Consider the following 26,614-nt stretch of genomic DNA (forward strand, 5'->3'; position numbering starts at 1 on the left):
GATCATACTCAACAAATATTTATTGAATATTGATTATGTGCTAAGCCCTTCACTAGTAGATGGAGATAGAATAATAAATAAAATAGTCATGGAAATTATAGCCTAGTGAGGAGAGACAAACACTAAGCAAATCAGTATACAGACACACAAACAAATGTCTTCATTACAATTGTCATAAGTACTGTCTCCACTGGAAAGTAAGTTCCATGTGCTCAGAACTTTAAATTAGTCACACAGTATAGCTCCAGCATGGTGAATAATGCCTAGCATATCATAAATGCTCACTGCATATTTGTTGCCTCAATGGATTATGTAAAAGAGCTGTGATAAAAACTGAGTATAAGGCAGAAATCCTAACCAAACCAAGGGTCTTGGTTTTGATAGTGAATCTATAATGGGGGAAATAAATAGGAAAAAGGATAGGAACAAAAGGTAGGGGAAAGAGGGAGAGGAGAATTTCTTTAGAGAGAATAATTCATGCCAGCAAGCCCTAAGGAAAAAAATGTGGTGCTTACTAAGGAATTAAAATTATTCCAGAGGGGGCAAGGGGTTAGAGAAAGGGGAGGGTAATTGAGAGACACATAATGAAAGGCCAGATAATACAGGACCCTGGAAACTTAATAGAAGAGTTGTAACTTTACCTTAGTGGCAATAGAAAAACTACTGAAGGATTTTACATGGAGGCATGGTATACCAGATTTTATGTTTTTAAGTGATTGTAGTGGGAATATTGAGTAACAAATTCTAGGATTCCACCATTCTTTTAACACTAAATTTAGCCTTTAAAAATCTAGACATATCTTCCTTAATTTCACTTGGATATAAAGAAAAATTGCTGTTGGGAATAATTTTAAGAATTAGAAGTAATCATTTTAAGAGTTGTCGAAAGAAGACATGAATTTTGATTCACTGGAGATTGTGGTAGGCAAAATTCTACTATTATTCCCTTCCTTGTATAACTACCATGATTATGTTACAGTACAGGGCAAAAGAGACTTGGAAAATGTAGTTAGGTTACTAGTCAGTTCTCTTTAAGATTGGGTGATGGTCTTGGTGGGCCTAACCTAGTTACATGAGCCCTTTAATAGCAAAGATATTTCTTAGTCTGATAACACAAGAAGTTATGGAGAATTGAAGAGTAAATAAGGGTTCTATGTGAAGAAAGTTGACCATGGCTAAGACAGAATGTTCATGGGATAAGTAACTGAGAATGGGCTCCAGGAGCCTGGTCTCCAGCCACCAAAACTTGGGGGCCCAGCTCAACACTGCAAGGAACTGAATTCTACACAATCTAAATGGGCCCCAAAGCAAATCCTTTCTCAGAAGCTCAAGATGAGCGTTCAGCCCCAGCTACCACCAAGACTTTGGCCTTATGAGGCTTTTGTAAGAAATATTTAGTCCACTTCTATCTACTTTCTAAGTGTATGGCGAGTAGCCGCAGCCACCATCAGAGCCACCTGGCCCCATGCAGGTTCCCATTGAATTCAGATAGACAATAATGAAACAACGGAGCCAAGCAAGAACTGGTGAGCCATCCTTTATTCTAGCTCACAACCTGCAGACAAGAAAATACACACAGCAGGAAAACACTTCCCTTTCTATTCAGGGCTCCCAAAGCCACTGACTTTCTCTGATTTTCCCTAGAATCAAAGGCCTCACCAGCCTTATTCACCTCTGTTCCCCTTCAGCTCCCCGCCATCTCTCTCCCTGCCTCCTCTGCAACCACGTGGCCTCTCTTCTCTGCAACAAGGTGGTCTCCTCTCAAAATGGCCTCCTAGTTCCTCCTTTTAAAACTTTTTGGTGCAAAAGCCTTCCTCCAGCACACATTAGCATAACAATGGAAGCAGGAAGGTAATTAGCCCATTCATCTGGGCAGTGGCCATTTTTAACAATAAAAGTGAGCAAAACCAGAAAATACAGATTTTACAAACTTATTTGCCCAACACTAAGTATTCTAGAAGACCACATAACAATACAACAGAAACTAAGACTAGAAAATGTAAGGCATTGCTCTAAGCCTTGGTCCTACATTTTGCCCTTATTTGTCACCATTCCCTGTTTCTACAGGAAAGATTGCCCACCTCCACCAACTAATGAGAGTAATATGGTTACCTTTCGCATGCAAAATAAGAGCCTGTGCCAACAAATCACTATCTCCTAGCTGCAGATAATAAGGAAGCTTCTTTGCCTTGACTACTGCTTACCTTTGACCAATAAGAACTTTCATTTAATTATACACAGGACTACCTAACATTCTCTGCCTTCCCATTGCCCACCCCTTCATCTGTTGTCAAATTCTTTCGAATTTTACCTCTTCAAAATGTAGAAATAATAGAAGAAAATAATCTCTCAAATAATTACATTCACTGTACGTATCTGATTTTCTTTTTTCAAAGATTATTGGAGTGGACCACCTGCTGTAACAATCCCAAAATCTTGATACTTCACCTGAGTAAAGTTCCTCAGTTGGTCCTGTCACAATTTGGCCCAGCTTGGGAGTGGAGTATGTTCTGCTCCATCCAGTTTGTCAGGAACCTGGGCCCCATTTCTTTAGTGATGCCACCACCTTATGGGGTATCAGACCCCTTCTCTGGATCTTCTGCAGTTGGTCAGGCTCTGAGGGAAAAAATAAATCATGATGAAGGTAGAAAAGGAAGTCACTCTTAATTACTTTGGCCCAGAGGCGACGCACCTCATTTCTGTTCAACTTCCACTGGCAAGAAATAATCATGAAGCTCCGCTAATTACAAAGGAGCTGGAAATGATAATCTAGCAGGAAGATTATTATAAATTACAACCCCAAAAGAAGTGAACATGGAAATTGGTGAGACCTAGAGCTTTATCTCCCATAATAAGATAAGATGAAATGGGTGAGTGATCCATAAGTTTTGCTTATCTGTGTTAACAGTTCACCTTTATTGTGGATTTGGAAATATGTAGTTCCAGTTACTGTTGCTGCATAACAAAGCATCTAAGAACTTAGCAGCATAAAATAAACATTTTATTAAGTTCATGGATTCTATAGGTCCCAAATTTAGGAAGACACAAAGGGGATAGCTTATTTCTGCTCTATGATATACATGGGATCTCAGATGGGTGTGACTCAATAGCTAAAAGTAAAATCATGTAGAGGAATTTTATTTACATGTTGATGCTGGCTGTGGGTTAAAACAACTCAAGCTATTGACTCAAGCATCTACATAGGGCTTTTCATGTGACTTATTTAGATTTCACAGTGAAGTAGCCTCAATGCATGAGACTTCTTACATGGCATCTCAGAGTTACAAAAACAAGTGCCCTACGGGACAAGTAGAAGCTACGTTGCCTTCCTGACCTAGACTCACTCACTTCTTCTATACCCTACTGGTCTAAGAAGTCACAAGCCCACCCAAATTCAAAATGAAGGAATGTAGACCCACATCTCAATAGGAGGGTACCAAAGTCACATTGTAGAGGAGCAATGGGAGCATGTAGAGGGCAATGGGAAATATTATGGTGTCCAATTTTATCTTTCCATACTCTCCCACATTTAGAATCATTGAATTTCAGTGTTTGAAAAGACTTTTATTTATTGTAGAACAGGGGCTAGCAAACTATGATGCACTGCCTGTTTTTGTGAACAAAGTTCTATTGAAATAATAGCCACACCTTGTCCTTAGTGGAGTTGCCTGGTTTCAAGAGAGACCATATGACTTGCAAAGTCTCAAGTGTTTACTATCTGGCCCAGCACTGACAAAGTTTGCTGAATTTGTAGATACACTATTGATTAAGCATGTGAGCACTGCGGGTAGACTACTAGGATTCCAATCTCCATTCTTGAGGTGGCCAGTTATGTGGCCTTGGGCAAGTTAGTCACTAGACTGCCATTTTTTCATCTATGTGATTGGGGAAATGGAAAAGTCTATCACTGAGTTGTGAGCATTAACTGAAAACAGGCATAATAAGCACCCATAAAAGCTAACTCTTGAGTTAAAATTACCTAAAAATGTTAGCTAAAGCAACTGTCCACCAAAGTTATATGCTTGTCTCCAAAGTGTCATCTACAACAGATTTCAACACATCTAGTGATAGAGGAGCCCATTTTGTCTTTAATTATTCTGTCTACTATAAAGTTCTTCCTTCTACTGAGTTAAAATCTGGCTTTTTATATCTCTATCCTATTAATTCTTTCTATCTCTATGAGTTTCTACAGAACATGTCTTCTAAATATTAGGTTCTTCAAATATTTGATAAGGGGTTCTCTGAATTTTATCAAGACTACACATCTCCAGTTCTTTTCATTGCTTTTCTAAAACAGTTGCATCCCTTTCCCACTTTGGTAATAACATAAAACATTTATTAAGGAATTAGCATAAGACTTTAGTCAAGTAAATCAGGACCCTTACTCCCTAAATTTTTCATATTATGCTGGTGATGTGTGTTCTATGCAACTCAGTCTTTTTCCACCCCATTCTTCTCTGGATGAGTTGATTCTTTTAGAAATGGGACAGGTCCTTATATTTAGCCTTTTTATGTTTAATCTTATAGAGCTTCAGGCTCTCAACATCTTTCTAGATGTTGGTACTATAGTTTAGAATGTTCATTGCCTCAACTAGCTTTATATCATCCAAGCATACTTCTGATGTCTCGACCCAAAACATTAATTAATATCCCATCAAATTAAAATAGATACCATGAGTAGTCCTGAACCCATTTATAGCAACTGAGTATCATTTTAATAATTGAATTGTTTTCCCCTTGGACTTCTACTTGCTCTAATCACTATATATTCACCAGTCTTACATGGAGTGTCATTCCTCTTAACAAATGAAGTTGGAAGCAAATATCAGTTAAGGCATAAACATTTCTTTCTTCCTTTCAATATTACACTTTCAAACAATCTGTATGTCTGTGTTAGTCAGGGTTCTCCAGAAACAGAGCTAACAAGATATGTATACATAAAGAGACAGAGATTTATTTTAATGAATTAGCTCACACGATTGAGGAGGCTTGGTAAATCCAAAATCTGTAAGGTAGTCTAGCAGGTTGAAGACCCAGAGAAGAGCTGCAGTTCAAGTCCAAAGGTAAACAGCTGGCAGAATTTCTTCATGCTTTGTGGGAGGTTAGTCTTTGTTCTATTAAGCCTTCAACTGATTAGATGAGATCCATTCCCTTGTAGAGCATAATCTGCTTAACCAAAGTTCACCAATTTGAATGTTACTCTCATTCAAAAATCACCCTTATAGAAGCATTGGAATAATGTTTGACCAAATAGTTAAGCACTGAAATGAGGCCAAAATGACATATAAAACTAACTATTACAGTACCTAACTCTTTTTTAATATTTTCCTTACAATGAAAATAGCTAAAACTCTAGCCTATATGCAACCTGAATTTTTCTTTAGATAATTTGACCTTTTATAGTAAGTAGTCTGTTATATATAAAACCATGATTAAGTATGTGTCTAAATGGGTAGTCATGATAAAATAAGACCAATTAATTTTTGTTACTATATATAAGTACAGTATTTTAACACATACCTCAAGTGTAATAATTCCTGTATCCAAATCACAAACCAACTATTTTCACTACCTAGAAAAAGTCAAGAGTTGGGAAAACTGAAATGCAACTATGATTTCTTTTTAAATAATTTTATTTTTTTAATGGGACGACATCAATAAATCAGGATACATATATTCAAAGATAACAAGTCCAGGTTATCTTGTCGTTCAATTATGTTGCATACCCATCACCCAAAGTCAGATTGTCCTCTGTCACCTTCTATCTAGTTTTCTTTGTGCCCCTCCCCCTCCCCCTTTCCCTCTCCCTTTCCCCCCCTCCACCTGTAACCACCACACTCTTATCAGTTTCACTTTTATGTCCCACCTATGTATGGAATAATGCAGTTCCTGGTTTTTTCTGATTTACTTATTTCACTTCGTATCATGTTATCAAGATCCCACCATTTTGCTGTAAATGATCCGATGTCATCATTTCTTATGGCTGAGTAGTATTCCATAGTGTATATGTACCACATCTTCTTTATCCAGTCATCTATTGATGGGCTTTTTGGTTGTTTCCATGTCCTGGCCACTGTGAACAATGCTGCAATGAACATGGGGCTGCATGTGTCTTTACGTATCAATGTTTCTGAGTTTTTGGGGTATATACCCAGTAGAGGGATTGCTGAGTCATAAGGTAGTTCTATTTTCAGTTTTTTGAGGAACCACCATATTTTCTTCCATAATGGTTGTACTACTTTACATTCCCACCAAAGTGTATGGGGGTTCCTTTTTCTCCACAGCCTCTCCAACATTTGCTATTACCTATCTTGTTAATAATAGCTAATCTAACAGGTGTGAGGTGGTATCTCATTGCCGTTTTGATTTGCATTTCTCTAATAACTAATGAAGATGAGCATCTTTTCATATATCTGTTGGCCATTTGTATTTCTTCCTGGGAGAAGTGTCTGTTCATGTCCTCTTCCCATTTTTATATGGGATTGTTTGTTTGTTTGTTGTTGAGTTTTATGAGTTCTTTGTATATTTTGGATATTAGGCCCTTATCTGAGCTGTTGTTTGAAAATATTATTTCCCATTTAGTTGGCTTTCTGTTTATTTTGTTATCAGTTTCTCTTGCTGAGCAAAAACTTCTTAGTCTGATGTAGTCCCATTCATTAATTTTTGCCTTCACTTCTCTTGCCATTGGAGTCAAATTCATAAAATGCTCTTTAAAACCCAGGTCCATGAGTTGAGTATCTATGTCTTCTTCTATGTACTTAATTGTTTTAGGTCTTATGTTTAGATCTTTGATCCATTTTGAGTTAATTTTAGTACAGGGGGACAAACTGTAGTCCAGTTTCATTCTTTTGCATGTGGCTTTCCAGTTTTCCCAGCACCATTTATTGAAGAGGCTTTCTTTTCTCCATTGTGTGTTGTTGGCCCCTTTATCAAAAATTATTTGACTATATATATGTGGTTTTATTTCTGGACTTTCTATTCTGATCCATTGGTCTGAGTGTCTATTTTTCTGCCAATACCATGCTGTTTTGATTGTCATGGCCCTATAATAAAGTTTGAAGTCAGGTATTGTAATGCCCCCAGCTTCATTCTTTTTCTTTAGGATTGCTTTGGCTTTTCAGGGTTTTTTATAGTTCCATATAAATCTGATGATTTTTTGCTCCATTTCTTTAAAAAATGTCATTGGAATTTTGATGGGAATTGCATTAAATTTGTACATTGCTTTGGGTAATATGGCCATCTTGATTATATTTATTCTTCCTAACCAAGAACAAGGTATATTCTTCCATCTCATTATATCTTTTTCGATTTCCCTTAACAATGGTTTATAGTTTTCATTATATAAGTCCTTTACATTCTTTGTTATGTTTATTCTTAAGTATTTTATTTTTTTTGTTGCAATCGTGAAGGGGATTATTCTTTTGAGTTCCTTCTCAATTGTTTCATTGTTGGCATATAGAAAGGCTATTGACTTCTGTATGTTAATTTTGTATCCTGTGACCTTACTGTATTGGCTCATTGTTTCTAGTAGTCTTTTTGTGGATTCTTTGGGGTTTTCGATGTATAGGATCATATCATCTGCAAAAAGTGATACCTTTACTTCTTCTTTTCCGATATGGATGCCTTTTATTTCTTTGTCTTGTCTGATTGCTCTGGCTAGAACCTCTAGTACCACATTAAATAAGAGTGGAGAGAGTGGACAACCCTGTCTTGTTCCTGATTTAAGGGGGAAAGCCTTCAGTTTAGTGCCATTTAATATGATGTTAGCTGATGGTTTATCATATATGGCCTTTATCATGTTGAGATATTTTCCTTCTATACCCATTTTGTTGGGAGTCTTAAACATAAAATTGTGTTGTATTTTATCGAAAGCCTTTTCTGTGTCTATTGATAAGATCATGTGGTTTTTGTTCTTTGTTTTGTTGATATGATGTATTACGTTAACCGTTTTACGTATGTTGAACCATCCTTGAGATTCTGGGATAAATCCCACTTGATCATGATGTATTATTTTTTTTAATATGTTGTTGTATTCGATTTGCTAGTATTTTGTTTAATATTTTAGCATCTGTATTCATTAGAGATATTGGTCTGTAGTTTTCTTTTTTTGTGCTATCCTTGCCTGGTTTTGGTATGAGGGTTATGTTGGCCTCATAAAATGTGTTTGGAAGTATTGCTTCTTCTTCAATTTTTTGGAAGACTTTGAGTAGAATAGGAACCAAGTCTTCTTTGAATGTTTGATAAAATTCGCTGGTATAGCCATCAGGGCCTGGACTTTTATTTTGGGGGAAGTTTTAATGGTTTTTTCTATTTCTTCTCTATTAATAGGTCTGTTTAGGCTTTCTGCTTCTTCTTGACTCAGTCTAGGAAGGTTGTATTGTTCTAGGAATTTATCCATTTCTTCTAGGTTGTTGAATTTAGTGGCATAAAGTGTTTCATAGTATTCTACAATAATTCTTTGTATATCTACGGTGTCCGTGGTGATTTCTCCTCTTTCATTTTGGATTTTGTTTATATGAGTTCTTTCTCTTTTATCCTTGGTAAGTCTTGCCAAGGGTTTGTCAATTTTGTTGATCTTTTCAAAGAACCAGCTCCTTGTTCTATTAATTTTTTCTATAGTTTTTCTGTTCTTTATTTCATTTATTTCTGCTCTGATTTTTATTATCTCCTTTCTTCAGCTGGTTTTGGGTTGTCTTTGTTCTTCTTTCTCTAGTTCCTTAAGGAGTGAAGTTAAGTGGTTCACTTGGGCTCTCTCTTGTTTGTTCATATAGGCCTGAAGTGATATGAACTTCCCTCTTATCACTGCTTTTGCTGCATCCCATAGATTCTGATATGTCGTATTGTCATTTTCATTAGTCTGTATATATCTTTTGATGTCTGCACTTATTTCTTCTTTGACCCATTCATTTTTTAAAAGTATGTTGTTTAGTTTCCACATTTTTGTGGGATTTTTTTCCTCTTTTTTGCAGTTGAATTCTAGTTTCAAGGCTTTATGATCAGAAAATATGCTTGGTACAACTTCAATTTTTCTGAATTTGCTGATGTTGTTTTTGTGGCTCAACATATGGTCAGTTCTTGAGAATGATCCATGTACACTGGAGAAAAATGTATACTCAGTCACTTTGGGATGAAATGTCCTGTAGATGTCTATCATATCCAAGTGCTCTAGTGTTTTGTTTAAGGCCACTATATCTTTGTTGATTCTCTGTTTGGATGACCAATCTAGAGCCGTTAGCGGTGTATTGAGGTCTCCAAGTATGATTGTATTTTTGTCAGTTTTTGTTTTAAAGTCAATAAGTAGCTGTCTTATATATTTTGGTGCTCCTTGGTTTGGTGCATATATATTAAGAATTGTTATGTCTTCTTGATTCAGTGTCCCCTTAGCCATTATGAAATGGCCATTTTTGTCTCTGAGTAGTTTTGCTGTCTTGTAGTCAGCATTATCAGATATGAGTATTGCTACGCCTCTTTTTGGGGGATGTTATTAGCTTGGAGTATTGTTTTCCAGCCTTTCACTTTGAATTTGTTTCTATCCTTGTTACTTAGATGAGTTTCCTGTAGGCAGCATACAGTTGGATTTTCTTTTTTAATCTATTCTGCTACTCTGTGCCTTTTTATTGGTGAGTTTAATCCATTTACATTTAGTGTAGTTATTGACACTTGTGAGTTCCCTATAGCCATTTTATATATTGCTTTCTGTTAGTTTTGTGTCTTGTTTGATCATTCTCTTTCGTTTTTCTATCTTTTGTTTTTATTTGGTTGTATTCTATACATCTTTCCTCTGTTGCTACCTTTTTTATCTCATGTGCTTTTGTGGTGGTTTTTTCAATGGTGGTTACCTTTAAGTAATGAAAAGGGTTCCTACCCTGTTCATTGTAGTGCATTATTTTGTGAGTACTTTTGCACTCCATCGTCCTTTGCTACTATTAATCTCCATCCTCTCCCCCCCTTTCTTTTTGTTGTTTTCACAGTTTAAATTTGGTTTTATTGTGTTCTTCTTGGAGCTTTTACTTGTGGCTTTGTTTTTTTTGTTTGTTTGTTTGTTTTTGTTCTTTGTATCTGATTGGAGAACCCCCTTTAGTAATTCCTGGAGTGGGGTTTTCTGATGATAAATTCCCTCATCTTTTCTGTATCTGTGAATGTTTTTATTTCTCCTTCATATTTGAAGGATAGCTTTGATGGGTATAGTATTCGTGGCTGAAAGTTCCTCTCTTTCAGGACTTTAAATATTGGGGTCCATTCTCTTCTAGCTTGTAGAGTTTCTGTTGAGAAATTGGATGATAATCTAATGGGCCTTCCTTTATGTGTTGTATTCTTCTTTTCCCTGGCTGCCTTGAGAATTTTTTCTTTGCCGTTGGTTTGTGCCAATTTCATTATGATGTGCCTTGGAGTAGGTTTGTTGGGGTTAAGAAAACTCGGAGTTCTGTTTGCTTCTTGAATTTGAGGCTTTAGTTCTTTCCACAGGCTTGGGAAGTTCTCATCTATTATTTGTTTGAGTATGTTCTCCATTCCATTTTCTCTCTCTTCTCCCTCTGATATACCTATTATTCTTTTTTTTTTTTTTTTTTTTATTCATTTTTGGAGAGGAGAGACAGAGAGAGAGAAGGGGGGGAGGAGCTGGAAGCATCAACTCCCATATGTGCCTTGAACAGGCAAGCCCAGGGTTTCTAACCGGCGACCTCAGCATTTCCAGGTCGACGCTTTATCCACTGCGCCACCACAGGTCAGGCTGATATACCTATTATTCTTATGTTATTCTTTTTGATGGAGTCAGATAATTCTTGTAGGGCTATCTCATTTTTTTTAATTTTTGAGTCTCTTTCTTCTTCTCTCTGTTGTGCCTCAGGTTGCTTGTCTTCTATTTCACTAATCCTCTCTTCTATCTGGCCTGTTCTATTAGCTAAGCTTGTTACCTCGTTTTTCAGCTCGTGAATTGAGTTTTTCTTCTCTGTTTGATTTGTTTTTATAGTTTCAATTTCCTTGGAAATATATTCTTTGTATTCATTGATTTGTTTTCTGGGCACCCTAAATTGCCTTTCTGTGTTTTCTTGTATATCTCAGAGGATTTTTAGAATTTCTATCTTGAATTCTCTATCATTTAGCTCCAAGGTTTCCAATATATTAAATTTTTTCTCCATAGATTTTTCCTCATCTAGCTGTGTTACCTCTCTTTCTTTTGTATCCATGATATTCGATTTTCTCTTCCTTAATGGCATCTGAGGGTGGTTTTGTTGATAGTATTAATTAGATTTAATAAAGAATAAAAAGTTAAAAAAATAAAAAATAGAAAAGAGTTGTTTTTTTAAAAAAAAAATTAATAATAAAGAAAAATAAAATAAAATAAAAATTTAAAAAAAAAGAAATTATTCCCCCCTCTCCTTTTTTGCTCTCCTCTCCTCTCCCCTCTTTCTTGAGAAAATCTTGTGGTGAACTGTGAATTATATTTTATTAAATAGAACAAACAATGCCTGTAATGGAGGGCCTGAATTGGGGAAAAGTAATAAAGGGGCAAAAAAAAAAAAGAAAGAAAAATGAAGGGGGTAGGGACCCACAAAAAGCAAATAAGGAAAAAAATTGGGTCAAGAAGAAAATGATTTGCTTTTAGGTGTTGGTTGACTAAGAGTTATTATGAGAGGAATAAGAGGGAAGCAGGAAAATGGGGGGACAAATTAAAAGGAAAAAACTAATATAGAGGGAGAAAAGAAAGAGAGAAAGAGAAAAAAAAGAGGGAACCACTAAAAGAAGAAAAAAAGAGGAGAGAGAGAGAGAGAGAGAGAGAGAGAGAGTTAAGGGTTTTGGAGTGCAACCCTCATAGAGAGAAAGGAAGAGGAAAGAAAAGATAATGAGAGATGTAACACTTATGGGTAGTGTAGTTCAAGGAGAGGAGAGAGTAATACCGGCAGAGAGTTAATCGACCAAATTGGAGGAGGAAAAAAAATAATATCAAGAATGAAGATAAGAGAAACAAATGAACAAATATAATAAAATGGGATAGGTTATAAAGTCTGTGGATTATTTTTTATTTTGAGAGGTTATCTTCTTGTTTTTTCTTTTTTCTCCCTCTTCCTGGTCGGTGACTCTGTACCCCGGGTTCTGCCCCTTTGGCACGCTCAGGTAGAGGTTTGCAGTTGATAAGTCTCTACAGCGATGTCATGTATTGTGCTTTAGTCTCGTTGGCAGTCGAGGCTCATTAGCATTTATAGGTTCTGCCAGTGAAAGAGTCCGTGTTCCTGGAGCCTTTCTCCTAGTCTTTCTTCCTCAATTAGTAGCCTGATAATCCAGCCATGGGGTTGCTGCTGCCTCTGCCTGGATAGTAAGAGGCTCAAAGTGCTGGCAACTCCCCACTCTATTCCCACTCAGCACAGGGATCTGGGTAAGGCTCAGTCAGTCAGAGCTGCTAGCATAATCAGGCGGGGCTTCAGCCCACTCAAAGACCTCTGGTTCTGCCACTCTGTCTGGTAACACGGGCGGGCGCCCACTCCCAGGGCGCTTGGAGGAAACTCTCGCTCACTATCTGTGCACACAGACCAGGATATCATGCCGGCAGTCTCACAGTCTGAGTGAAACCCCCGCCCGCATGGAAAAGTTCCAGCGTTGGAATTAGTTCTCGCTCCCTCCCGTGTGTGGCTTTTTAAGGGTGTGGGGCAGTCCGGGAGATTCGGCTTTCAGCCCACACAACGGCCTCTGACTCTGCCTCGCTGTGGGATAACACGGGCGCCCACTCCCAGGGCTTTGGAAGGAATCTCTCGCCCACTATCTGCGCGCGCCGACCAGGGGATTGGGGAAAATGGCTGCCCCACTTGTCTTTCTTTGTCTGGGTTTGGCGCAAGTGTTAGCTTGTATTGCCTGGGTTGCCACAGGAACAGTATTTCCTCGGCTTGGATCTCCGTGCCACAGCCTGGTTCGGCCCTTTGTGCCGCCGCCTGGATCTCTTCACCCCCTTTGCCTGCCTTAGTTTCTATATTTTCAGTTCCCAGTGAAAGCCACCCTGTTTAGGTTAGTGAGGAAGGCGGAGCACTTCTTATTCCCTATTTCCTTCGGGGTTTGATTATATATTTAGCCAATTTTTCGCTTGACCATATCTTCGGGTGTATTGTGAAACATCTGGAGGCTCCAAGGACAGGTTTTTCTGTTTCTGGTTGAAGATCTTGTTGAGTTTTGCGGGAGATTTATCGGTATCGCTTCCTACCCCACCATTACTCTGATGTCATCCTCCAACTATGATTTTTTAAAATGAGCTCTACTGAAAGTTTTAGAATATAGATATAACTTTAAGTATGGATACAGCTATGTTCCTTAATTCATTCATCTGTTTTAGAAATTCCATTTTTTATATTTTAAGTTTTTAAATTGACATTTAAATTCCAATGCTACTTCTTCAAGTGAATTCACAAGACTTTCAAAACAACTATCTATGTAAATAAGGTGTCTAAGTAATAAATTTTAGTTCAATATAATATATATGATAAAACTCTACTAGAATAAAAATAATGCCAAGATATCTATGGAAATTATATTTCACAAAACTAATATTTCGTTTCTATACTTTTATGAATCTAGGTTTTTGTAAAAGGTTTTTTTTTTCTTTGGGTAGCCATTTATAATAAATAGAAATTATTTGTTTTGAGACTTTAAGATGTTTTTGAGTCCTGCTAATAATTTTATTTTTTGTATGAAATTTTATGGGGTTTTTTTTCATACTTTTACATTTCTTCTCTTTAGGTTTGGATGTGTGGAGGAGAAATGTTTGATGTTCCATGTTCTAGAGTGGGCCATATCTACAGGAAGTACGTCCCTTATAAAGTTCCATCTGGGACGAGCCTGGCAAGAGTGAGTAACTGGGGATGTGAATAAACTGGGCGTGGTACAGCTTTTTGTGGGCAGAGGAAGCAGCCTTACCCATCATATAATTTAAGACACAGTCTGACAGAAACACCTAACCGAAATAAAAACCCCGCCACTTGCCATTTCATTTGGCAGGTTTTAGTATACAGAGGGTTTTTGTGTTTCTCAGAGTTAAGGAAGCATTAGCTATGATGCTAATTCTTGTTGTTAAACGTGTCAAGCCTGACCAGACAATGGCGCAGTGGATAGAGCATCAGACTCGAATGCAGAGGACCCAGGTTCGAGACCCCAAGGTCGCCAGCTTGAGCGCGGGCTCATCTGGTTTGAGCAAAGCTCACCAGCTTGGACCCAAGGTCGCTGGTTCAAGCAAGGGGTTACTTGTTCTGCTGTAGCCCCATGGTCAAGGCACATATGAGAAAGCAATCAATGAACAACTAAGGTGTCTCAACAAAAAACTAATGATTGATGCTTCTCATCTCTCTTCTGTTCCTGTCTGTCCCTATCTATCACTCTCTCTGACTCTCTCTCTCTCTATGTAAAATAAAAATTTTAAAATAAAAAAAAGGCACTTTCATCACATACAGTCTAATTAATGCTCACTCTTACCTTCCAAGGCTAGTATTCTTATCTTTATTTGGTATATGAGAAAACTGAGACTTCGCTAAGTGGATTGTGCATACTCACAGAAAAGCTAAATAGCAGAGGGGGACTTTAAGCTTGTGTCTTTGGAGAGCCAGCACTTTCCTCCCACATGGAGTATATGAGAAGACATCATAAGTCAGATGGAGGAAGGGGTTAATAGAGAGGTGAGTGCCCAAACTCTGCCTTTTTCTCATGTGTAACTAGGACCAGCTGTGCCTAAAGTTTTACTGCAGCCTCAAAACTCCAAAATTGGTCTAGTCTAAGTCTTTTTTTCAGGTACTCTTTTGAAACTAAATCCTTTTTTTAGATCAAATTCAGGGATGATTTCTCTTCAGCCTTTTAGCATATTTTCATATATATTTAGGAAGACACGGTCACAATGACTTCTCAAAACAATCCTTAATTTTTGTTTTCTGTGTTCCTTTCATTATAGCTGAGTTGGTTTTATTCACCACAATATGCACCTGCTACTGCTCAAATGCCAAATTGACAGAAAGGTGTTTTACCACCCCCTTTGCACAATACTACCCTAGGAATCAAATTCTGAATTATTCATTTTTGTTCCTTTACTAGTTGGGCTGCAATATATAACTATTTGAATATTTTATATAAAGCTCAAACTTTTTTAAAAGTGTGAAGTAGTTCATCATCAGGATTCATTAGAATATCAGCCATGCAAAGGCAGAACTCTTTCTCTGTGTTGTTGGCTACACACAGAGAAGCCAACTGTAGTTCTCCCTATCCACAGTTTCACTTGTCAAGGTTTCAGTTACCCACAGTCAACCACAGTTTGAAAATATTAAATGGAAAATTCCAGAAATGAGAAATTTATAATTTAAAATTGTGCATCATTCTGAGCAGCATGATGAAATCTCATGCAGTTCAGTTTGTCTACACTGCATATGCTAGCCCCACCCCCCATCCATACCCAACCTCTACCATCCTCACCACCCCACCCTGTATTAGTCACTTAGTAGCTGTCTTGGTTAGCAGATTTGTTGTGCTATCAAAGTGCTTGTGTTCAAGTAACTGTTAGTTTGTCTAACAATGGCCCCAAAGTATAATTTGGATGTGCCAAAGAAAAACCATAAAGTTATGTATCTATAAAAAAAAAACATCGTATATATAGGGTTCAGTACCATCCATGGTTTTGGGCATCCACTGGGGTCTTGGAAGCATCCCCATGAATAAAAGAGACGATTGTACTGCACTCTCCTAGCACCTAGAACAAGGCTTGGTAGACACTCATCAAATATTTGTTGATAGAATCAATTAATCAGGGAAAACTATAAGAAAATACATACTGAAACTTAAGCATTTTATTTAAGTATAAAAAAATTTACATTTATAATGAGCATTTTGGAGAAAGAAAGGTTTTTCCTTATTCCCTTTCTGAGATTACTTGTCAACGTGTCCGTTTTTCTTTAGCCACATCCATAATCTCTTTTACAGGAGTTTCAGTTAATAATAATGAGTTATATTACATATTTCTCAAAGGGAAAAAGTCATATTATTTATCCCCTCTCAAAAGATTATTCAGACATTAACAACATACTCCATTAAATAGCTATAGAAAATAGGCCTTGGCTGGTTGGCTCAGCGGTAGAGCGTCAGCCTGGCGTGCGGGGGACCCGGGTTCAATTTCTGGCCAGGGCACATAGGAGAAGCGCCCATTTGCTTCTCCACCCCCCCCCTTCCTTCCTCTCTGTCTCTCTCTTCCCCTCCCACAGCCAAGGCTCCATTGGAGCAAAGATGGCCCGGGCGCTGGGAATGGCTCCTTGGCCTCTGCCCCAGGCGCTAGAGTGGCTCTGGTCACGGCAGAGCAACCCCCCGGAGGGGCAGAGCATCGCCCCCTGGTGGGCAGAGTGTCGCCCCTGGTGGGCGTGCCGGGTGGATCTCAGTCAGGCGCATGCGGGAGTCTGTCTAACTGTCTCTCCCCGTTTCCAGCTTCAGAAAAATACAAAATAAATAAATAAATAAATAGCTATAGAAAATATATTATTTATTTATTTATTTATTTATTTATTTATTTTATTAAGTGAGAGGAGGGGAGGCAGAAACAAACTCCCACATGTGCCCTAACCAGGATCCACCCAGTAAGCTCCCTATGGAGGAATGCTCTGCCCATCTGAGTGGGGAATTGCTCCATTACTCAGCAACTGTGCTATTCTTAGTGCCTGAGATGAGGCCATGGAGCCATTCTCAAGGCCCAGGGCCAACTTGCTATGGGAGGTGAAGGAAGACAGAGAGAGAACGAGAGAGAGAGAAAGGAGAGAGAGAAGTGAGAGAGGAAGGGGTGGAGAAGCAGATGGTCTCTTCTCCTGGTTTCCCTGACTGGGAATCAAATCCAGGACATCCACATGCAGGCTGATGCTCTACCACTGAGCCAATCAGCCAGGGCCAAAAATATGTTATTTAAAGAAAAGGAACCAATCAAAAAATTATAAAGTGATTAAAGAGCTGCATCTTGGGTAAGGAAATATGATTTAATTTAGTCAGAAGACTTGATACATATGAATCTGATAATCCAGGAAAAGAAGAATTCACAAAAAGGTAAATAAGTGAACAACCTCGAGTACATATCACATATCAGCCATGTTTATAAATATCATAAATCATAACAGTTGAAAATATCCCAAAGATAATGATGTTCTGTCACCTATCCCTTTAGCTCACTCATATGTTCTGCAGCTTCTGCCCAAACTCAATCATTTATTTGCAAGATGGATGGTGTGTACTCGGTTTATAGTCAAAAGTAGAATCAAATTGAGGGGGGAAGTTGTGTCGATCTAAAAGAGTTTATTTTAAAATAATAAAACTGTTCATATATTTTCAAGAAAGAAATTAATTACTTTTCCAAGGACTGTCAAATATAGGGAAACTAGGCCTGGCGCATAAAATTTCCAGCAAAAAGTGAGTATTCGTTCAAATGAAAAATAGCATTCTGAATTTTAATCGTTTCCACTTAAATTTCACTTGAGGACTCATTTTTTCTTTTCTAAACAGCTAGCACAATTAGAAAGTTATAAATATTGAAGCTCAACAGTCATTCTTAGGAACATTTTACAATTTTTTAAATTAAAAAATACAGAAAAATTAAAAACAATACTGAGGTTTCTTGAGAGAATCTCAACTACAGGCTACACTCTATATTACTACTAAATCATCAAAGATGGTTGCAGACTCGAAAGGCACTTCAAAGGCAGGGCCATGTCTACTCAATACACAGGCCTTCTTTCTCGCCTCATTAAGATATGGAGTCAAAGATGGAGACTTGACTCCAAAGGCTCATTTTCTCTTTTTTCCAAAGCTCATTAATTCTTCAGAAATGTGCACCTTTCATTTATGTGCCTATGTATATTGAGGATTCCAGCAGAATTCTAAAATGTGCAAACACACGCACATTTGTTAACAGCCTACAGACCTCTAAACAATATACCAGTGTGTGTTAGAGAAATAAATTCAAATTATTAGTTGTTCAGTACCTTCTATTGACCTAGCACTACGGCCTGGTTGGAAGAGAAAAGATAGTCATAAAACCATTAGAGGAGAATAGAGGACAACAAGTAATAGTTCAAATGTATTATAAAGGTATGGATATGTAGAGGGAAGAAGAGGTGAAAGGGTACCATAGCTGTTGAAGTAAAAGAGGAATTTCAATAATATGTCAATTAAATGAATAAGGTTTCCATAATAGTGGTTCCCAAACTCATGACCAGTGACCAGAAACAGTTCCTGACCACTTTTCCTCAATGAACCAAGAAAAAAAAATAAGAATCACAAAGCTAAATCTATTCAATTTAATAACATCTTTTTAATGCAATGATTATAGACATCTTTTCTGTTTTATGACAGAATACAAGATAATAGACTTTTATTATGGTTCTATTTGGCAAAAACAAAACACAAAAATCTGAAACAGTAGATGACTTACAGTTCAGCTTCACCTGGGAATCAGAGTATTCACTTATCATGAATAAAACTGCAGAGTCTTTTGCTGAGCGACACTTTGCAAAAGCAGAAGTAGCTGAGTGGCAGGTGGGTACATACATGAATCTTCAAAGAGAACTTCATCTCACAGGTTGTGATGTGAGCCAAGTACTCTGCTGAAGGAGCAGCAATTACCAACACCTCACAGACTCCCCTATGAATCCCATTGTATGGGGACAATTAAAGCCATTGGATTGGACACAGGCTTTAACAGCAGGGACATGACGAAGTGCAGGTCACCCCATGGATGACCATACCAGCTAATTGTAGTACAACAGCAATCTCCAGGGAAGCAACTGGCCCATGGGAGTTTCCCCAGGAGGTCCCATGTCAGCCAAGGACAGCTCTACAGACATGAGGGGGGCAGTCCCGGAGGCTCACATGGATGCCCTCCCCAGCTCCACGGGGAGGGAGGACTGCGTAGGAGACAAAGCTAGAACCCATTCTTACCCTAAGTGTGTAAGGGACACCAGAGAATGCATATCAGGCGACTGCTTCCTTCTGTGTTTTGCCACCGACACAAAATGTAGTATTGATAACCTTTTCTTTTCTAAAATTTCATCTTGCATATGATGGCAACCATTATCCAGTTTCAGAGTAAGAGCTATAAAACCGAAGGAATTCAATTGTACAGAATGGCCTATAGTACTTGGAAATGTACCTCAATTAAAAGGGATAGTGGTTATATGTTAAGTGACTTAGAGCTGGACTTGTAAACTGAGGTCTGGCTGCCCCAGGCTTCACCCTCCTACCATATTGTCCCTTATAGAAAGGCTTGGAATAAATAGGAGCAGCTGGGCAGTCATGGCTGGGGTCCTGCATAAGCAAATTTCCAGGTAAGAGGTTAGCAGGCACAGAGAGTGACAAGGGATTATGTTTGGGACCTCCAAATTTAAACTGTACCATGTTTTGAAGACCCATTCTGGAGGAGCCCATATGCAGACTGAGGTGTATCCGTTTTCCTACTAGACTGAAGTGAGGTGCTCATGGTTTTTGAACAGGAAGGGCCAGGATAAAAATAGAAGGGAAAAAAAACTAAATGAAGTAACATTTTAAATGCAAGAAGCATTTGTAAAGAAAATTTCCTAAAAGATTTCTCGTGATTTGTCATATTGTGTGAGGAGAAAGACATCAAATGTGACTATGAGGCTTTCACTGCGGTGTCTGAGAACACAGTGTCAGGACGAATAGAGGGAGGAAGCGGAAAGCGGGGGAAGCTGAGATGGGTGCAGGTAAGGTGGGTTACAGTGACGGATTCAGGGAGAGCAAGATCTGGGAGACACGTGCCCATTTCCCATCTAGAATTCTGAGAGCCCTCGCAATACAGATTTTGCCAGATTTTCTTTACCAATAAATTTTATTTCTGTCTGACCAGGCAGTGGTGCAATGGATAGAATATCCACCTGAGCCACAGGGGACCCAGGTTCGAAGCCCCAAGGTCGCCAGCTTGAGCGCAGGCTCATCTAGCTTGAGCGCAGGCTGACCAGCTTGAGCACAGGTTGCTGGTTTGAGCGTGGGATCAAGACATGACCCCGTGGTCACTAGCTTGAGCCCAAGGTTGCTGGCTTAAGCAAGGGGTCACTGGCTCGGCGGGAACCCCACAGTCAAGGCTCATACGAGAAATCAGTCAGTGAAAAACTAAAGTGCCACAGCGAAAACTTGATGCTTCTCATCTCTCTCCATTCCTGTCTGTCTGTCCCTATTTCTCTCTCTCTCTCTCTCTCTCTCTCTCTCTCTCTCTCTCTCTCTCTCTCTCTCTCTCTCTCGGTGTGTGTGTGTGTGTGTGTGTGTGTGTGTGTGTGTGTATGTGTCTCACTAAAAAATAATAAATTTCATTTCTGAAGAAAACGTTTATTATGGCAGGCACTGTGCTGGGCCCTAGAAATATAAATGATGAACAAGATAAACACAAGCATTATGGCTCTTACTACGACAGTCAGGTAAGAGTCCAGCAATCTAGAGATAATAATACAAACATCATGAGCTTGAGAGAAGGGCTAGACAAAAATAATCCAACTCACTATGGAATTGGATCTGTATCTTAGAAAGTTTACTTGTTTGTAAACTATTTTATATAGAGTACAGTGTTATCATTGGGATGATGATTTAACAGAAGAAAAAGTATATCTCATACATAATATACAGTAGTATTTATTACGTATAATAATATATGTTCTATGTAACAGATTGTATTTAATGGTCCTAATAGGTTACACCGTGATTTATATACAAGTTACAAATGTTTTTGACTTTATATATTAACTTAGGGTTTCTTAATAAGATGCAATGACCTTTGGAGATTTTGTATGGTTATTGTACTTCATGGACACCAAGGTTAAATCTGAGGTCTAAGGAAGAATGGTTGTTTTGCCTCTGTCAGCTGTGAAATTAGTTCTTAACGTATTTCCCAAAGTGCCTTTCTTCACTTTATATCCCTGGTGGCATCCAGCCCTATTGACTTGATGGGTCATATCAGAGTCTTAAAATTGGTGGGAGTAGAAGGAGGTGTAGAGAGGAAAAGGGGTGGAGATAGGGAAGGAGGAGAAGGGCTAGTTCAGTGTCAAAGCCAGACCACCACAAGTTGATTAATGACTGCTTCCTCAGTGTTCACCATGGAGCCGGCTACCCCTATCTCATGCAGCTGAAAAGGAAGAACACAATATCTGACATACGCAACTCTCCCTTGTTTATGTCAGAGAAATATATCAGTTGAGGAAAAGCATTAAGAAGACCAAAATGACTAGTTTGATGTCAGAAAATAAAATGACCAACAAAGCTATAAAATGTAGTGATGAATGGAAAATCTACATCCTACAAATTGACCTTTCTCCCTTGATGACTGTAAATCAGTTGCCTCTCATAAAACTGCCCAGCAAATAAGAGCTGTAGCGTAACAATCTTAGCCATCGCCAGCAGCCAGCACTTCTTTCTGCTGCTCTTAAAACTATAGAGTTCAGGTGCTTTATTTGAAACTATCATTGAGTTCAGGGACACAATGGTCTGTCACAGGCCTTTTCCCCTAAAGCAGGAAATGATAAATTCTTCCCAAAAGACTTGGCCTACATAAATGGCTAAGATTTCTGTATAGAAACATTTCCTCTAAAAACAATCTCTATTTCTAATTCTTCCCTACAATTCTTTCTCTATCTTTCAAGGTTTTTTGGCTAGTCCCATAAGTAAGTCTACATGACACAGATTAACAGAAAAAAATTAAACAAATTTAAATACACATGTACATATGAAATTTTACATACATGAAAGAGTCAGAGACCCCACATACATGTGAGATTCTGCGTCAGAAAGGAGAAAATGAGGAATGTATGATATTCTGAGCTACAGATGGGGTAAGGCACCTTGGAGGCTTCATAGAGGAGGATGGTCATTTTCAGGATGAAAATAAGAGCAGATTGGTCATGGAAGGTTATATTCTGATGGTAAACTCTTACTATAGACAAGGCCCCTGATTTGTATTTTTTAAGGGAGGGGTAAAAGTTTCTCAGGAACTTACGGAGTCTCGATTGCCTACAGCTCAAAATAATTCACATGCCAAAGAGGCACATTCTGGGCAGGCCTGTTCTGAACCCCTTCAAGAGAAATAAGGCTGTCCAACACTTGTGGCAAGAAGGAAAGATGACTCACACACTTGCAATCATATGTTTATTTCTCTCCCTCCTCACCCCCGCTGGCCACATTTTAAAATATAATATCTTTTATATGGATGGAACTTTTTATTTAAGAAATTCAAGCATCTTTCATAAGTAATACTTCACCATTCTTTATGAGCGCCTCCCTAAAAGTCAATCATGTGTATTATGTGACAATAATGATTTAATTAGTCATTAAGATATAAAGAGTTCATTGCATGTTCTGAAGATCAAGGTTATCTCTAATTTTAACAAAGGCTCAGGCTAGAGACCTTCTTCAATAGATGTTTATCAGTGCCTACTATATGCCAAACAGAAATGCATAGAGCTGCTATTTTTAACCAATATGCTGCAAACATTTTTAAAATATGCAATATCTGACTATTTAGACAGGGAAACTGACCTCTTTTCCCTTTGATTGTCAAATTTAAAAAATGACAACAGCCAACACAGCAATAGCTGTCTGGGGTAAATGAATCAAAATTATACCAATTTTTTTGTCAGATCGGCAAAAAATACATTTTTTGGCATGCTGCAGATTTTTAGTAATTACTTTACATGTGCCATCAGATGCAGAAGGGTTGAAACTCGTGGGCACAGAGCATGTTACACATCCTAAGTCATGAGCATTGGGCCCTTCTGACTAGACCACGCCATCTTCTGTAATGGAATGTCACCTCACCACCCTCAGACATTCCCCACACCAGAGTAAGTTTGGATACACCACACTGGCAAAACACTCACACTATCCTCTAATGCTGTTCCTTTTTTGAACGCTGGCATTTTACAATTGTTTTGCTTATAAGGAAAATAAAGCCGAGGAAAACAGGTCTCTCTGCCAAGGACCCAGAGAGGAGAAGTGAGAAGAACATGAAACACAAATTCATTTCCCACTTCTGGACCCTCATTTGCTCCCTTTCTCAATGGTATTCAAGTTTTTAAAAGTATGTACCCGTATATATATGGGTACACACGTATATATGTAGATAGATGATAGATAGATAGATAGATAGATAGATAGATAGATAGATAGATAGATAGATAGACAGTAATACCTCAGTTTTTGTTGACTTAGGCTATCATCAATTTTTTCTGCGATAAGTTTGTCTTGGATTTCATCAGCATATCCATGTGACCTCGCTGCTAATTTTGTGAAAACATAGGGCGACCCACACGTTCTGCTCAGTGTGACGTTGTTTCTCAGCCAAACAATTCCATTGCTTTCCAGTGGTTTTGTGTGTTATTTTTTTATTGGTTGCAAGTGCTAATACTACAATTACATGTAAGTGATTACTGTGGACAGTAATTAGATTTATATTGATTCATATGGAAATAATTGCCTCGGTGTTCTTTGGTTTGGATTTCACTGATTGTTTTCTGACAGATTAGAGACAAAAACCGAGGTATCACTATCACTGTATATATATATATATATATAATATTATACATACATAATTTTTGGTATTTTTCTTAAGTGAGAAGCAGGGAGGCAGAGAGGCAGACTCCTACATATGCCCAACCCAGATCCACCTGACAAGCCCAATAGGAGGCAATGCTCTGCCCATCTGGGCCATTGCTCCATTGCAACCAGAGCCATTTTATCGCCAGAGGCACGGCCATGGAGCCATCCTCAGCGACCAGGCCAACTTGCTCCAGTGAAGCCTTAGCTGTAGAAGGGGAAGAGAGAGATACAGAGAAGGTAAATGGGTAAGGGTCACTTCCCCTGTGTGCTCTGACCGGGAATCAAACCCAGGACATCCACATGACAGGTTGACGCTGTACCACTGAGCCCACCAGCCAGGGCCTCCATATTATTTTTTTTGTCTGTTGGCTTAACAAATAATGACAGAATTGAACATTGTCTTTAAAATATTTGAACATGATGGAAGTAAAGTATAGCATTTTCATACCAGTAATGCCAGTGGCTGAGGCCAGGCAGGTTCACACTGGATTCAGGCAGAGAGTAGAAAAACTGTAGAGCCAGAAAACATTAGGCCATTCTGTTTAATAAAGTCTCACAATGGCGGACAAGCACACAAGCAGGGGAAACCACCTCTCAGGCCAACAAACAACAAAATGGCCCCTCACAGTGGCAGGCAGGCAACCCACTATTCACAATCCCCCATCTCTCATCTCTTTCCAGTGTAAGCACCCATAGCCTTATATAGGCTGTGCACATGTGCCTCTGTCACGTGCTCACATGCTAATCAAGCAAAGTGCTTGCAGCAGGTAAACCTGCGAGCAAGCCTAACACAGCTGCCCCATATACCAAACAGAGAATAAAAAAAGAAGTGAAACAACAGATCATGGGCAGGTACAGTCTCTTGCCATGTAGAAGCATCATATTTGCTTTTTCCCCTAAAAAACATTCCCACAGATGCTATCTTTCTCCCAATATTGAAGCCTTCTGTTCAGTTTAGTTGCTTCAAATATTCCTCAGTGCTTTTCCAAGTGTCAGTTCAGCTGTGACTTGTGAATCCATTATCTAATAATTTCCAGTGTGCAAAATAGAGCTTGTAATTCAGCCAGACAATTCCCGAGCTTGGGGACAGTCTTTAGCACTTCTCTGTCTGTCTAGTGAGGACCAACATTTCACATTAGTTTTTTGTAGAGCCTATTGGAAGATTTCACAGAGTAATATAAGGCTTAAACAGTGATCCTACATGATAATTAGCTGCCATTGGTGTGGCAAACGGGAACGTCCAAGAAAGCAAGCAACACTGAGAGCTGGAGAACAAGTTCATTATGCAGGCGGGCTCACAGGAGTTAATTATCCAGAGTCTAAGCCCCAACCGGCAGGGCCTTTAGGGTTTTAAGGTCACATGGTTAGGTGGCGTTACAAGGTATGTAGAATGCAGAAGCAGGTTTACAGAAGCTAAAAAGGCAGTATTAGTAAAAGCAGAACAAGGAAGCAGTAACCGCCATATCAAGGTGAAATATTTTGCTTTGTCATCATGGAGACATAGCCACATGTAGAGCCAGCGACCACCGCCATCATGGCCGTGCATATGCAGGTTCTCATTGAATTCTGGTAAAGAAAGTAAAGAAATAGTGGAGCCAAAAATGGTGGGTGTGTGGCCAGTAGGCACGGCCACCATCACAGCAGCCTGGCCCATGCAGGTTCGCATTGGGTTCGGACAGTCGGTAAAGAAACAACAGAGCCAAAAACTGATGGGCCATCATCTTTAATCCTAGCCTGCACCCAGCGGGCAAGTAAAAACACACACTGGGCTCCAAAACCCACTCATTCAGGGCTCACAAAGCTATTGACTTATCTAAGTTTCCTAGAATCAAAGGTTTCTGGCTCACCAGATTTATTCACCTTTGTTCCCCATCTCCTTCCTTCTCCCTGCACAAACCCTGCACAAACTGGCTTCTCACTTAGCACTCCACCATCTTGGCTACTTCCCCAGGCCTCCTCCACATGGCCTTTCTCTGCTCTCTGCTCTCTAATGCTAATCTCAGGATCCAAGAGGGCAAGCTCCCGTTCTGCCCCCATTTTATAGTGTAGAAATCAAACCTTTTTAATCCAATATACAAAATAGGGAAGTATCTGATACAAAGTCCACCCCACATAAAAAGGGTGGGAAAGGCTTAGTCCTAAAACCAAGCCCTAGGCTACAAGGATCCTGCCTGCCCACAGCCGGCCCCCAACACAATTTAATATCACCTGGGTGACAGCTTCCATGTGGGCAGCGCCATCTTTAACAAAGTGAGCATAATATGATATATTTTATCTGCCCAACAATCCACCCCTATGCTCACTTTACTACCCACAATCCACATCACCGGCATCCCTGTGCAAGGAAATTAGGCATATTACACAAATTACAACATGACAAATCATACAATTTCAACAATTACAAAGGTACATTTCACCAGTCTCTGAGCACTTTGCCCAAAGCGCAAAATGTCCTCAGCCTTCTTTCTAGCCATGGGAAAAGCTTCCCGGGGCAGGGGAGTGCTTCCAGCAAAGCCATTCCCACCCCCATCAGGGTATTTCACATTGTCCAAAATCCATAAGTCTATCCAACAAAGGAGCCAGTGCCCACTCTGGTCATAGTCCAGGAAATCAGTCCACACACATGGGGCATCAGCCACCCCCCTCATTCTGGCCATCCTGGCAGTTCTTACACTGTCCCAAAGAGGAGCACGTGGCAATGGAAGTCAGCATTTTCATCTCTTCTCTGCAGAGCATGATGGAATCCATCCTTATGTCTCAAAATTGCAGACCTACCAGGAACATAGTAAGTATTACTTGCTGCTGAACTCTCACCTCTGGAGACTGCAGATTGCAACTCCAGCCCGATTCTCCTCATCCTCCGAAGAGGAACTGGAAACATCAGCTCCTGCTGCTGGGCTCAAGCCCCAGGCTGCCGCAGCCTTCTGCTCTGCAGACCTTGCAGCTCCAGACCCGGCCTCAGCCTCAGCCTCAGCCTCAGCCCCGGCCTCCTGATGCTGCTGGCTCTCCACAATGTCCAGGGAAAGCTGCA

At 39.2% G+C, this 26,614-nt stretch overlaps 1 protein-coding gene across 2 annotated transcripts in view; it reads left to right on the forward strand.

Moving 5' to 3' along the window:
- GALNTL6 (polypeptide N-acetylgalactosaminyltransferase like 6) overlaps positions 1–26,614 on the forward strand; it is a 1,118,979-nt gene that overhangs the window by 998,261 nt on the left and 94,104 nt on the right. For both annotated transcript variants that reach the window (XM_066387896.1, XM_066387897.1), the window contains exon 9: positions 13,723–13,830. In XM_066387896.1, coding sequence (XP_066243993.1) covers positions 13,723–13,830 — 108 coding nt within the window. The remainder of the gene's footprint in view (positions 1–13,722; positions 13,831–26,614) is intronic.

The sequence above is a fragment of the Saccopteryx leptura genome, chromosome 1 (genome assembly GCF_036850995.1).
Source record: "Saccopteryx leptura isolate mSacLep1 chromosome 1, mSacLep1_pri_phased_curated, whole genome shotgun sequence".
Classification (NCBI taxonomy): Eukaryota; Metazoa; Chordata; class Mammalia; order Chiroptera; family Emballonuridae; genus Saccopteryx; species Saccopteryx leptura.